General features: G+C 43.7%; 1 protein-coding gene across 2 annotated transcripts in view; it reads right to left on the minus strand.

The window, feature by feature from the left end:
• Positions 1 to 14343, minus strand: part of LOC115129626 (alpha-1,6-mannosylglycoprotein 6-beta-N-acetylglucosaminyltransferase A-like) — a 103902-nt gene that overhangs the window by 78015 nt on the left and 11544 nt on the right. Inside the window, exon 2 of one of the 2 annotated variants that reach the window (XM_029660199.2) lies at positions 6624 to 7084. The exons of the other annotated variant lie outside the window; for it this stretch is intronic. Coding sequence (XP_029516059.1) covers positions 6624 to 6864 — 241 coding nt within the window. The 5' untranslated portion in view covers positions 6865 to 7084. The remainder of the gene's footprint in view (positions 1 to 6623; positions 7085 to 14343) is intronic. 2 annotated transcript variants of the gene reach the window in all.

Raw genomic sequence — 14343 nt, forward strand, 5'->3', positions numbered from 1 at the left:
TTTCATTTCCCTATAATTTTTATTGATCTCATGAATAGTCATATTCTAATCTCAGATTGACTTCTTGAAGGACAAGGAGAAAATGACAGCATAGTGATATAATGCCAGTGAGTATCTCTCCACACTCACCCCCAGAGAAAATGATTTTCTATTTTCATCTTCATAACTAGGCTAATCAATATATCGTTATGGTGTGAGTAAATCGGAGTATGCCTTGTATACTGAGACGGACCGTTCTTATTGGCCTTCCTCTGAAAAATGAAAAACAAGAGGAGAGGATCAGCTTATTTCAGCGACCCCAATAAATCATTGGATTTCATGCTGTCCGTTAAGGGACTCATTTAAATGTTTAACTGAGCTGGCGGGTATCTTTGAGAATGACCTTGCTGCTTCATTTAAGTCTGTGGATTTCTATGGTCATCTCCTGACTCCGGTAGCTAGGCAAAAGGTGGGATGGACGATGGGACTGAAAAAAGTAAGCTGACATTCACAATACCTGTGTCCCAATAACGTCTCCTTCCTGAAGTGTGCCCTCGTTCACTACTTCCCACACATCTATGTGTATTGCCTTTGTTCACCACCATGTTTCCTATACCACTCATCTCGTTTCAAAGTGGACAAATGCATATTTAGGCAGTAAGGAGTGATAATTGGGACATAGCCCAGTAGCTAGCCAATAAGAAGTGGGGTGGGATAGAAAGGACACACAGTGATCTGACATTCACAATGACATCAGCTCTGTTAATTTCAGTAGCATTTCAGGAAATGGTATGCAGGGCTTGGCATTTCAGTGCGAAGGCTTAATGGTGTTTATCTGATATTTACCATCCAGCAGCCACGAGGACATTGAGTGCCTTCAATTCCATTTGTTATAACTGTCAGATTTTTTTATTTTGTATTTATTTACATATTATTGTTTATGGTGTTGTAAGATCTCACGGTTGATCAATGTTGACCTGTAAATGCAACACACATTTTGGCTTCGGTTTCAATTTTATTAGTTTGCATATAACTCTGATAAAACAAAATCCAACATGCTTAACATATTGTTTATTGGAATGACCTAAGATCTTGCCACAAAACAGTTGATCAATTTTGACTAGTAGCTACCGAGAAAATGAAATATGGCATGACCCTTCTGCCCCTGAAATGTTTTCCTTTCCTCCCGCCGCCCCAAGAATATTCCGGAATGTCGTCAACCTCATTAACATTCCATGAGGCGGTGGAGCTGTGAAGACAGCGATCGCATCCAGTCTGTCACACGTCCGCGCGCCGACTGCGGTGCAATTTCTCTGGCCGCGCGTCGCATTTGATATGTTACTCCCTATCGTTCCAGAAAGACGCCGTGGAAGGGGAAGGGGAGGAGAGTAGGCGTGAGGGAGAGAGGGAGGCTGCAGCGTTTTGTCTGCTCTGCACGGCTGGGTAGGGCGGAGATAAGCAGATTCCGGGAAGGAGTGTCGCTGCGTCAGACAAGGAAGAAATCAACTGAACGCTGGACCTCGGCCCAAATGCCACCCTATTCCCTATATAGTGCAGTACTTTTGACCAGGGCCCATATGACTCTGGTGAAAAGCCAGGGCATCAGGCTGAACATAATTACACACACTAGATTGTGCCCTCGGAAAACACATTGCCCTGAGCATTAACCCGCCCGGACTGACCTCGATCAACACAGACAGAGAAACGAGCACTAGAGAAAGAAACACACTGCCACCCAGTCCAAACACAATGCCACCCAGTCCAAACACACTGCCCATTCCATCAATCTCTCCCCAACCTGGACAAGGTAGAGTAGGCCATCTCCCCACATGGCTGATCTGTGTGTGTAGCTAATTAAATGTTTTACAGGTCGCAGCCAATTGAGTCTCAGAAATAAACATTCCTCGGCATGTTTGCAAAGGAGTGCCCAAAGCACGATGAGGTCAACAAATGTTAACGTTAACAAATGAAATAGTCGGTCTTTCCGACAGGCACGGAACGCTGTAAATAATTAAGCCAGCTTAAAACAAAGGGAAATGTAAATGCGTGGCTCAGGGCGGAGTGTGGACAGCCTGCATTCAAGTGGCCAAGTAATGTAATACAGTAGGTGTGAAAACAGGCTTGCTAAATCCATGGGATAGATGGGCTTACTGTAAGAAAAGTAAAGTACAATTCATAGCATCAAACCAATCAGAATGGGGTAGTCGGCCAAAACGGTGGTAAAAATACTACTATTACATAGATACGTTGAGTTAAGAAGACAGTGGTGGTAGTAGTATGTTACTTATCCAAGTTCTTTGGTTCAGATCACTTTCTAGACACCCACTTTTATTAAAAGCTACTGTTACAGAACTGAATCAACATACGGTTGTGATAGTTGTTTTATAATCCCCAACTCCCCATTCATCGTTACCACCTGTCTGCTAAAAAAAAAATCATGACTTGACTCGGTCTTCATTCCCAAAGCAATACGTTTCAAAATGAAACAGAGCTGAAATATGCATGCGAAAGCCGGACACGTTCATTCTCCACAGAGGCACCCATAGGGAGGGAGAAAAGCTTACATTGCAGTCACAGCGCTTTACAGATACCAACTGTGTTAGTTGAGTCACGTTCTTCACTCATGTCAAATGTCTACATGAGCCGATACGTGGTACGTGATGAGCATGGAGACAAACTGTGACTGTGTCTTAAAATGGCTCCCTATTCCCTATATAGTGCACTACTTTTGACCAGGGCCGATAGGATTCTGGTCAAATGTAGTGCACTATTAAGGAAATAAGGTGCTCATTATTTCAGTGACCCTCACGGTCAGCCAAGTGTCATCTTTCAAGAGACTGACCCACAAAAAATAATAATTGCATACTGAGTGAGTAGACTAAAACAGACAATAGCAGACCAAGCAAACTAAGAGAGCCGCTATCTGTTAATAAATAATATTCAAATTCAGACTAATTTGTGAGGTTGTAAAAATGGGGAACCAGCCCAGATCTTTAATAAACTTGGTTCAGTTAACAAAGTAGGCCAACATCAAGATTAAAAAATATATATATAGGCCTACTTCCCCCCTAAAGGCACAATCTGTAATTTCAACAGCCTGACCCTGTCACCTTTTTTGGTAAACAGAGATTGGGCTTGGTAAATGTAACCACTCGAATGATGGGAGCTCCATAAAACATGATTGTTTTAAACATACTGTACAGTATTTTGAAACTATGCAAAACATTGACATTACAAAGACTCAAATGAAAGCAATACTTCCAAAAGAAAATGCATTATATTGGAGACAAAGCACTAAATTACTTTCCCATCATTTTCTGATTATGTGGTGTACAAATCCAGAGATTTATTCACTTGGAGTCGGACTGACAGACGGGGAGACGAATCCATATTTCTATGAGGCTGTGTGCTCGCTCTTGGCCTAGTGATATTACACAGTATCACATCACAGTCCACTTGCACAAATCCCACAACACTGATGTGAGCTGATGGCAGATGTAAGAAATGCATGCATCTTGTAATTATAGTGACCTTACATATAACTATATTAACATTGCCAAGTAACCAAATGTGATGTAATGTTTTTAGAATCTCCAGGAACTCTACTTACCATACATGGAGTGAAATGTGTCCCTCCCTATCAAGTAAACGCCTGAACTATTTTTTGTCTGTTAAGGAGAGTTCCTAGAGATTATAAATATGCTATTTTTGGGGTGAAGCCAGCTACACTGTGTTATGGTGCTTTTTCATGGCCACCCACCAGTTCGATGCACAACTCAGGGAGTCAAACCAATACACACACTTCCGATGTTGTGTCCCAAAGCTACGTTCAGCTATGCAGTTAGTGCAGCTTCCTCATAATTCGACCTTCATTCCAGTCTGTTACAGAAGGCTTCCCTCGCTCTCTCTCTCTCTTATTTATTTAACTTGTATTTTAACAGGGAGTCATGCTGAGATCAAGGTCTCTTTCACAGATGAGCCCTGTATACACATCAATATACACAAAAAGCTAAACAATCATTGAAAACAAAACACATTCTTCAGTAAAAAGGTCCTCAATCAGCCTTCTGAAATTGCCCAAGAGGCACCAATTCATCCAATTTTAGAGAGCCTTGGATATCAATCCACAAGCAAGGTGCAAAAAAAGCAGATTGTTCTAACTCAGTGGAGTTAGTTGTTCTAACTCAGTGGAGTTAGTTGTTCTAACTCAGTGGAGACGGAAGGGATCTCTAGAGTTAGCCCTCCCTGAGACCGGGTCTGATATCTTGTACATCTGTAAGTTAACAATGACGTAAGGTATGGTGGAAGTTTACGCATGAGGGCTTTAGAAACAAAATGAGTAAAATCCATCGATGTACGAGACTTTTTGATACAGAATGCAGAGATGTGTACTTGAACCTAGCGCCTGTAATAAAAGTGTCGTGCGCCATGATAAACTGCCTCCAACGTCTTCAATAGAGTAGCAGCTGCATTCAGATATACAATAACATCATAGTCCATAAACGGTATGAATGTCCACTAAATAATTTGTTTTCTGCTATTTAATGAAAGGCATGACCTATTCCTATAAAATAAGCTCCTTCTAATTCTTAACTTGCTCATCAACATGCTTTATGAAAGATGGGTTTTCATCAAACCAGATATTTATAACCCTAATAAACTCCTCTCATAAAAGGAAAGTGTGGAAACAGGTTAGCTGGAATTTGGTTTAGTTCAGCGCTTCTCTCTCTTCAGTCCAAATTCCCATCTACTCAAACTAATAAACAATGTTCAATGCACCACATAAAACCACCAGACCAAATCAGTCTTGATACAATATTTAATTAATGTGCACTCAGATTTTATGGGTAATTTACTGAGAGCAGAGAGGAAGTCATAATTCCCTTTAAATGCATTAATGTCATATTGAGAAGAATCCTAGATCTGCAGAGAGAGTACAAATACTGTAGCATGAAGCAAATCTCTCTCCTTACTACTTTTATTTAATCGAAAGCATAAAAAAAGGATAGAACTTATAATTACATTTCTATGGCAGAGAGTAAACAGTGTTCAAGTCTCAAGAAGTACATTAAAATCGTTCTCTCTCATTTGAACATGTCTCAAACAGGGAAACTGGTTTCATCCAGTCCATTTTAAACTGGTTCCAGACTGGTTCTTTAGACCTAGGTCAAGACATCATATAAATGTTTCTTCCATTTGATGCATTAATAAAGTTTATTCAATGAAATTAAAAGTTCAGGCTACTGACAGAATATTATGAATCTGTTCTGATAAGATGAGACCATATCACAGATCTTTTTTCTCATTGCCTCCCGAATAATAGTGTTTGCAGCAACAACTAATTTCATGCTTTTCTGGAGATAATTAATGACATGATTAAGCAAATAGCCCATTACATTGAGCCGATTATATCATTATACAGGTCTGGGATAAAGCTTAGGATTTCTTTCAACACCCTCCTCCAGGTCATTTAAAAACGGGTCGGAGAGCACTGGGCTGCTAGAACAACAGACTTCTCGGTTGTATTACAAATGGCATCCTATTCCAAATTTAGTGCAATACTTTTGACAGGGCCCATAGTAGCGCACTAAATAGGGAATAGGATGCCATATGGGACGCATCCCGGCTATGTACGATCAAGGGTTTCACCAAGGCAGATGCTTCAACACTCTGCATCAATGTTTTAACACAGACCCTAAGGGGAACAAGAGCAGCTAAATGCTCCGTGTTCGCCAGTCAGTACTCTTGAGGTCTGGCGATTAGCAGACTGTGGGAGAACTGAGGTTGATAGGCGGGAGGCTTCCTGCCTAACAAACCCAGATAAATTCAATTTTACAGGCCAAGAGAGTTTTAAGACAAATCATATTAGGCATGGCCTTTTCAGAGAGCTACTTTCCTGGAAGAGGACCAGTGGCGGTTGGTTGGTTACCCGGTCATTATACAGTATTTTCTTGTTTTTCGCCGTCCATTAGAATGTATTCAGAGTAATCAATTCCAATCTCATGTTTCTAATGAAGCCTCTCATTGACCCAAACGGGTCTATTAACGGCATGAATAACTTATTGATGACTGTTCGCGAGGCGTTAATAGGTTATGGCGGGAAAGCAGCTGCATCAGCATAACACTCACTTCTGTTAGTGCAAGTCAGGTTACTGGCTGGCTAGCCCCCTAATACTTTACTTTCCTTTTTCCAACACGAGGCAGCACCCTGCTGTAGACAAAATGTACATTTATATTTTCTTCTCGTCTTCCCTGTTGTCTATGGTTACATTACAACATAAACACTTCTAAATAGCCAACATTATACATTTTGTATGATCTGTATATCAGAGGATGTGTAGGGCTGGCTATTTTGACTTTGAAGGCGCTTCTACTTAGCCTACATAGTAAATCAATTCAGCCTGTCCTTATTCAATAACAGTGTGTTCTCTAAGTGAGGTTGAGCAAATATTGCAGCACTACCAACAACTGGAAAATCAGAATTCCATTCAATAAAACATTCCAAGTGAATGAATGGAACATCCCCAGTGTACCATTAACAAATTCTGAGTTCTCACAACCACAGCTTTGCAAGGTGGAATCATTCTATTTTGAAGAGAGCGCAAAGGACGGAGAACACTACTTGTGCAGTGCTCGGTATTCACCATAGGCCGTCATGGTTCCCACGTAGGGCCCGTCCATGACGCTCTGGTTCTCCTCGGCCAGGGCCTTGATGTAGCGCTTGCTGAGCTCCAGGATCTGCTGTCGCAGCATGGTGCTGCTCTCGTGCGTGGCCCGCTGCTGGATAGTGAAGTGGAGCAGCATCATGCCCCAGATGAATCCAAAGCTCACCAGGAAGAAGCCCAGCTTCTGGGACGACAGCTTCCACAGGTAGGCCGAGGCCATAGCGAGTGAGACCTGCAGCTCGACTATATCTGTGTGTGAGGGAGGGGAAGGGACTGAGTCGGAGGAGAGTTTAGGAGGGGAGGTGGGGCATGGTGGCGCTCGGCGTTGTTTAGTCGCTATGGTTCTGTTTGGCCTCTCCACCACTCCTCACCAGTGGGCTCTACTTCTTTGGCCCATCCTTATCGGTCACTCCCACCGGGTTGACTGGCCAAGCTGCATTCTGCCAGAGAGGAGGAGACATAAGAAAGGCTGTTAGAGGCACACACTGCAGTTCCAGAAGCAAAAAATGAGTAGTATTTACATGGGCATTCCCAAGGCGGGTGTTAGCTACTGTAGCTATAGCCATCCAATGTTTCCCCTATAAGTGTGGCATAGCGCCACACTTTCTGACAAGATGAGCTTTTAAAAAGGGATAGTGCGAGATGTTGGCAACTAAGCCCTTTTTCTACTTACCCAGAGTCAGATGAACTCATGGATAACCCTTTTTGTCTCTGCCATCTGCATCCAAAAACACAAGTGCACACCACAAACTATAGACAACCTCTTTTCCTTGCTGCAATGCGTTACAAACAACCTGCTATAATTTGACCACTTTGATTTAAGTTTGTTTTGATTAAACAGCCGGAGATAGAACTGCGCCTTGAAACGTGTGCCAAGAACTATACGGAGAGAGACAAACAAACTGTATCAAAGCTGACACATCCGTGCTGCTAAGATTCTCATGCAAAAAAAAGATGCAGTCAGCGTGAAGTGAAAATGGTGAATAACCACATTGTCTCCACAGGGAAATATAACCCAACCCAGTCTCTCTTCAGAGTTACGCCTACTTCAATCTGTTAAACATCCGAAAGAAAGCTAAATGTTATTTTATGTTGTCTATGTCTATGTTTACATTTACATTTAAGTCATTTAGCAGACGCTCTTATCCAGAGCGACTTACAAATTGGTGCGTTCACCTTAAGACATCCAGTGGAACAGCCACTTTACAATAGTGCATCTAAATCTTTTAAGGGGGGTGAGAAGGATTACTTTATCCTATCCTAGGTATTCCTGAAAGAGGTGGGGTTTCAGGTGTCTCCGGAAGGTGGTGATTGACTCCGCTGTCCTGGCGTCGTGAGGGAGTTTGTTCCACCATTGGGGGGCCAGAGCAGCGAACAGTTTTGACTGGGCTGCGGGAACTGTACTTCCTCAGTGGTAGGGAGGCGAGCAGGCCAGAGGTGGATGAACGCAGTGCCCTTGTTTGGGTGTAGGGCCTGATCAGAGCCTGGAGGTACTGAGGTGCCGTTCCCCTCACAGCTCCGTAGGCAAGCACCATGGTCTTGTAGCGGATGCGAGCTTCAACTGGAAGCCAGTGGAGAGAGCGGAGGAGCGGGGTGACGTGAGAGAACCGGAAGGTTGAACACCAGACGGGCAGCAGCGTTCTGGATGAGTTGTAGGGGTTTAATGGCACAGGCAGGGAGCCCAGCCAACAGCGAGTTGCAGTAATCCAGACGGGAGATGACAAGTGCCTGGATTAGGACCTGCGCTGCTTCCTGTGTGAGGCAGGGTCGTACTCTGCGGATGTTGTAGAGCATGAACCTACAAGAACGGGCCACCGCCTTGATGTTAGTTGAGAACGACAGGGTGTTGTCCAGGATCACGCCAAGGTTCTTAGCGCTCTGGGAGGAGGACACAATGGAGTTGTCAACCGTGATGGCGAGATCATGGAATGGGCAGTCCTTCCCGGGAGGAAGAGCAGCTCCGTCTTGCCGAGGTTCAGCTTGAGGTGGTGATCCGTCATCCACACTGATATGTCTGCCAGACATGCAGAGATGCGATTCGCCACCTGGTCATCAGAAGGGGGAAAGGAGAAGATTAATTGTGTGTCGTCTGCATAGCAATGATAGGAGAGACCATGTGAGGTTATGACAGAGCCAAGTGACTTGGTGTATAGCGAGAATAGGAGAGGGCCTAGAACAGAGCCCTGGGGACGCCAGTGGTGAGAGCGCGTGGTGAGGAGACGGATTCTCGCCACGCCACCTGGTAGGAGCGACCTGTCAGGTAGGACGCAATCCAAGCGTGGGCGCGCCGGAGATGCCCAACTCGGAGAGGGTGGAGAGGAGGATCTGATGGTTCACAGTATCGAAGGCAGCCGATAGGTCTAGAAGGATGAGAGCAGAGGAGAGAGAGTTAGCTTTAGCAGTGCGGAGGGCCTCCGTGATACAGAGAAGAGCAGTCTCAGTTGAATGACTAGTCTTGAAACCTGACTGATTTGGATCAAGAAGGTCATTCTGAGAGAGATAGCGGGAGAGCTGGCCAAGGACGGCACGTTCAAGAGTTTTGGAGAGAAAAGAAAGAAGGGATACTGGTCTGTAGTTGTTGACATCGGAGGGATCGAGTGTAGGTTTTTTCAGAAGGGGTGCAACTCTCGCTCTCTTGAAGACAGAAGGGACATAGCCAGCGGTCAGGGATGAGTTGATGAGCGAGGTGAGGTAAGGGAGAAGGTCTCCGGAAATGGTCTGGAGAAGAGAGGAGGGAATAGGGTCAAGCGGGCAGGTTGTTGGGCGGCCGGCCGTCACAAGACGCGAGATTTCATCTGGAGAGAGGGGAGAAAGAGGTCAGAGCACAGGGTAGGGCAGTGAGAGCAGAACCAGCGGTGTCGTTTGACTTAGCAAACGAGGATCGGATGTCGTAGACCTTCTTTTCAAAATGGTTGACGAAGTCATCTGCAGAGAGGGAGGAGGGGAGGAGGATTCAGGAGGGAGGAGAAGGTGGCAAAGAGCTTCCTAGGGTTAGAGGCAGATGCTTGGAATTTAGAGTGGTAGAAAGTGGCTTTAGCAGCAGAGACAGAAGAGGAAAATGTAGAGAGGAGGGAGTGAAAGGATGCCAGGTCCGCAGGGAGGCGAGTTTTCCTCCATTTCCGCTCGGCTGCCCGGAGCCCTGAGCTCGCAATGAGTCGTCGAGCCACGGAGCAGGAGGGGAGGACCGAGCCGGCCTGAGGAGGCAGAATCAGGAGATAGGTTGGAGAAGGTTTGAGCAGAGGGAAGAGGTGATAGGATGGAAGAGGAGAGAGTAGCGGGGGAGAGAGCGAAGATTGGGACGGCGCGATACCATCCGAGTAGGGGCAGTGTGGGAAGTGTTGGATGAGAGCGAGAGGGAAAAGGATACAAGGTAGTGGTCGGAGACTTGGAGGGGAGTTGCAGTGAGGTTAGTGGAAGAACAGCATCTAGTAAAGATGAGGTCGAGCATATTGCCTGCCTTGTGAGTAGAGGGGGAAGGTGAGAGGGTGAGGTCAAAAGAGGAGAGGAGTGGAAAGAAGGAGGCAGAGAGGAATGAGTCAAAGGTAGACGTGGGGAGGTTAAAGTCGCCCAGAACTGTGAGGTGAGCCGTCCTCAGGAAAGGAGCTTATCAAGGCATCAAGCTCATTGATGAACTCTCCGAGGAACCTGGAGGGCGATAAATGATAAGGATGTTAAGCTTGAAAGGGCTGGTAACTGTGACAGCATGGAATTCAAAGGAGGCGATAGACAGATGGGTAAGGGGAGAAAGAGAGAATGACCACTTGGGAGAGATGAGGATCCCGGTGCCACCACCCCGCTGACCAGAAGCTCTCGGGGTGTGCGAGAACACGTGGGCGGACGAAGAGAGAGCAATAGGAGTAGCAGTGTTATCTGTGGTGATCCATGTTTCCGTCAGTGCCAATGCACTACGCCGCATGACATACGTCATCCATTTGGGCACCAGGCCTGTCCATATAACCTCTCCCCTGTAACACTGGCTAGCTTTCAATAAATTGGCTGAGCGGTCAAGAGTTACCTCTACATACGATCAAGACAAGTCACATTGCATGCTGCATATTTCAGGTGCACTCGAGCTGATCGGAGGAGAGGCCTCTATCTTATTTCAGTCATAAGCTCGGGTTTTACATTGAGATAAAAGCAGGACATTGGCCACCTTCATGACGAGGGGTATGTACAGGAGTTCTGATTGCGTCCAAGTCTAGGAGTTCAGTAAATTTGCCTGGAGTATACAGTGTTGAAATGTACTAATGAGACAAATGTGCAGGAATTGAAGGTGCCAAAAATAATGTCATAAGGTTTTACCGTATACACAGAATAAACATGACGTTTCTTGGCTCACCACTTACATTTCCTTGACGAAACCACTGAGCTGACAAGGTTGGTTTGATTAATGAAAGCAAAGGGATGGTAACCATGCCGTCCTTGGTCCAATCCTTGTCAGGGTGATAGAACCATTTTAAAAGCCTTCAAATAGGGCCATGTGCTCGCGGTCGTTGCTACCCGGGATCCTTGGTATGTCCCTAAACTGACAATACCGTAGCCACATAACATTGGTCAGAGATCAACTGGGTGAACAAACGAACTATTGTGGGCTACGGAGCTACTCAAAAAATTACAAAAGGCTTTCTATGGGCTTCGGCCTTTGCTAGCTACCAAATTACCCAAACAATTGCTTTATGGTATGGGCAATTCGCAACACTGTTAACCAACAGAGGGACTGTAACGTTACCTATAATATAATAAACCAATAACTAGCTAACGTTAGCCAACATGAGTCCTGTTCAACATGTGATCAAATCGCTAATTCTCTGGGGCACCGTTAGCATTCACACACACACACGCATAACCCCCCCGCCATCAATTGTTTGAACATGAATCGCATACTATGTTCTATGTTCAAACCTGTAAAGTCTACTGTGTAATTATTTTCACAAAAATAATATGTTGATAGCTTGGCTACAAGAAACTGAATGAGTGGCCAGGTTACCCTTAGGACTACTGGCCAAAAAACATTTCCATGAGACATAAATATACCGCAAGTCAACTTTAGTGGAGGTATGAGGAGTTGGGAAATATTTCAGTGATACAGTTTAGAAAAAACAGTATCCTGCCCACTCAAGGATGGAGAAAAACAGGATGTTTCGCTCTTGGGTGAAATGGCAATACTTCTTGCCCATCATCTCCAGCCAAGAGGTGAGGCTATTTCGTAATGTACCCGAAAAGTCTCGCTAACCATAAAAAGTCCTTCATAAGCCTTTCAATGAAAGCACTGTGAGGGAGAGAGAAATGGAGGGAGAAGAAAGGAGAGAAGAGAGAGAGCGATGATAAGTAAGCCTACACTACAGAAATGGAAAGTTTGAAATAAGGCTGCTAATATGGAGTTACATGTAATCTACACTAGAGAAATGGAAAGTTTGAAATTAAATAAGGGTACCTTATAAATGGGATAATTGAATGGCTACAACATTCAAAGTAGTAGTAGTTTTATTAAGGGTAATGTAAAAAAGTAACTGATGCACATACATTTTTAAATTTATTTAGCCTTTATTTAACCAGGTAGGCTAGTTGAAAACAAGTTCTCATTTGCAACTACGACCTGGCCAGGATAAAGCAAAGCAGTTCGACACATACAACACAGAGTTACACTAGGAATAAACATACAGTCAATAATACAGCAGAAAAGGAGTATGTGCAAATGAGGTAGGATAAGGGAGGTAAGGCAATAAATAGGCCAATAGGCCAAACGTTATACATTTGTCGTTCAACTTCGTTATCGTGATAATTCAGTCAATTTATTGTGACATGGATTTTTGTTGCAAGTCAAGACTTCACAGGAGAGGCATTAGAACATTTGTATTTTCTTTATCAAAATGTGTTTTTTGGCAGAAATGCCTTCTTGAACCTTTGAGCTTTCATTTTGCTTTAATAACAAACTTGTATTCCATCTGTAAATAAAGTTGTTAAATTATGAGCCTAGTTGGTTTAGCCACAGAAAAAGACAGGAACCTTCATGCTAGCTATGATTGGCTGAGATAATGAATGGGCTGGACATGCCGAGAGATGAGTTCGGATTGGTCTGCCGTGTAACGGCGATCAACAGTGTTGTCGTCACTTAAGAATTTGAACGAGATTTGAAATCAGTGGAATGTCTGGTTGAAGCAAAGTATGATAAGGAGATGAATACAATTCTGGTGTTTGATTGCAAATGCAAAGGGAGTCAAAAAGAGAACAAATAAGGCTGTTGTATAAAACACCTGTCTCCGGATTACATCTTCAAACTAAGGGCAACCATGGCATTGTGACAGAGAGCGAGAAAGATGGGTAAGAGTCAAGCTACAGTTGTTTCAGATATAATACGTTTCTAATTTTGTCAGAAAGTTGTTTTCATTTCAAGTTAAAGCTTACTTTTAGTTAGCTAGCTGACATTAGGTGGCTGGCTCGCTAGCTAACATTGTGTATGATCTGTGTATTAATATTATCTCAGAAAGCCATTTGATCTATTGATGTTACTGATTTGCTGGAGAGCACAACATGCACTCTGCTAAACATTGCAGATCTAGAAATGTCATGAATATAGCTGACATGACTCCTCAATCTATCAGAACATTCCCCAACGTTATGCCCTACTGAACACGTCTTCCTGAAATAAGTTTGGTTAAAAGGTACCAAAACCAGCAGGCATGTGCAGCCCCCCCTACTAGCTATAAGAAGTGAACACAGTAGCCACACACAGCCAGAGATACATTACCTCACGGTAATGACTGCTTGCACCCTGCGATGCTGCCAGCTGAGACAGACACGACCATGTTCCAAAGATTTTCCAACAGATCAATCTAGCTACTTATATGATAATGTGTTTCTGAACTTCAATGTTGGGACAAACACACTCACTATGATAAGTGTGGGCTTTATAATGCATGAAACGACTTCAAATTGTTCTTTAGAGACCCAATAAGCTTGATGATATTCTAAATGATGGAAAACTTACATTGCTTTTATTTTTTTATTCAGATCAGTTGCCACAAAGCTTTGTCAATTAACAAGCATCAGACTTTAACGCTTTGATGAGCATTAGATAGTTATAGGCCTCGAGAATTTCAGAAGCTGTTAAAGAGATCATTTTCCTAATAGGTCTTTCTCCATTAGCAAGCACATTTGAAGATATAAATGCCTCGAGACATATTATAAAATGAAAATAAACTTTAGGGCCGGTATTCACAACGCATCTCTTACTAATTGTGATTAAAAAGGCAAAACTACACTAAAATCGGCACTTCTGAGATGCTTTGTGAATACAGGCCCAGGTATGAGGCAGTGGAGAACTGACTGACGGCACCGTCACATGCAACACAAAGGCAGGATAATAAAAGGCCCTCTTCCCCTTCCAAATGATCCCTGGGAAAATTGTTCAGTGCTGCAATACATGAGCAGTCTTTCCTCCAGCAGTGAAATTTCACAGGCTGCGCAATACTTCTGACAGAATCTCAACACCGTTATGTGCCAGTGTTCCTTGGATATTTAGGCATACCACCCCTAACAAATATATGGGCTTTTCCTGTTGAAAACTTCTATGTCCGTGTTGCCATTGTCACCTGTTTTGAGACTATCAAGACCATTTAACAAATCATGAAGGATGGAATAAGGAAAAGTTAAATTATTCAATTAAATTCAAATGTAGCCAAGTCAATCGTTTTCTTCT

The sequence above is a fragment of the Oncorhynchus nerka genome, linkage group LG5 (assembly GCF_034236695.1).
Source record: "Oncorhynchus nerka isolate Pitt River linkage group LG5, Oner_Uvic_2.0, whole genome shotgun sequence".
NCBI lineage: Eukaryota > Metazoa > Chordata > Actinopteri > Salmoniformes > Salmonidae > Oncorhynchus > Oncorhynchus nerka.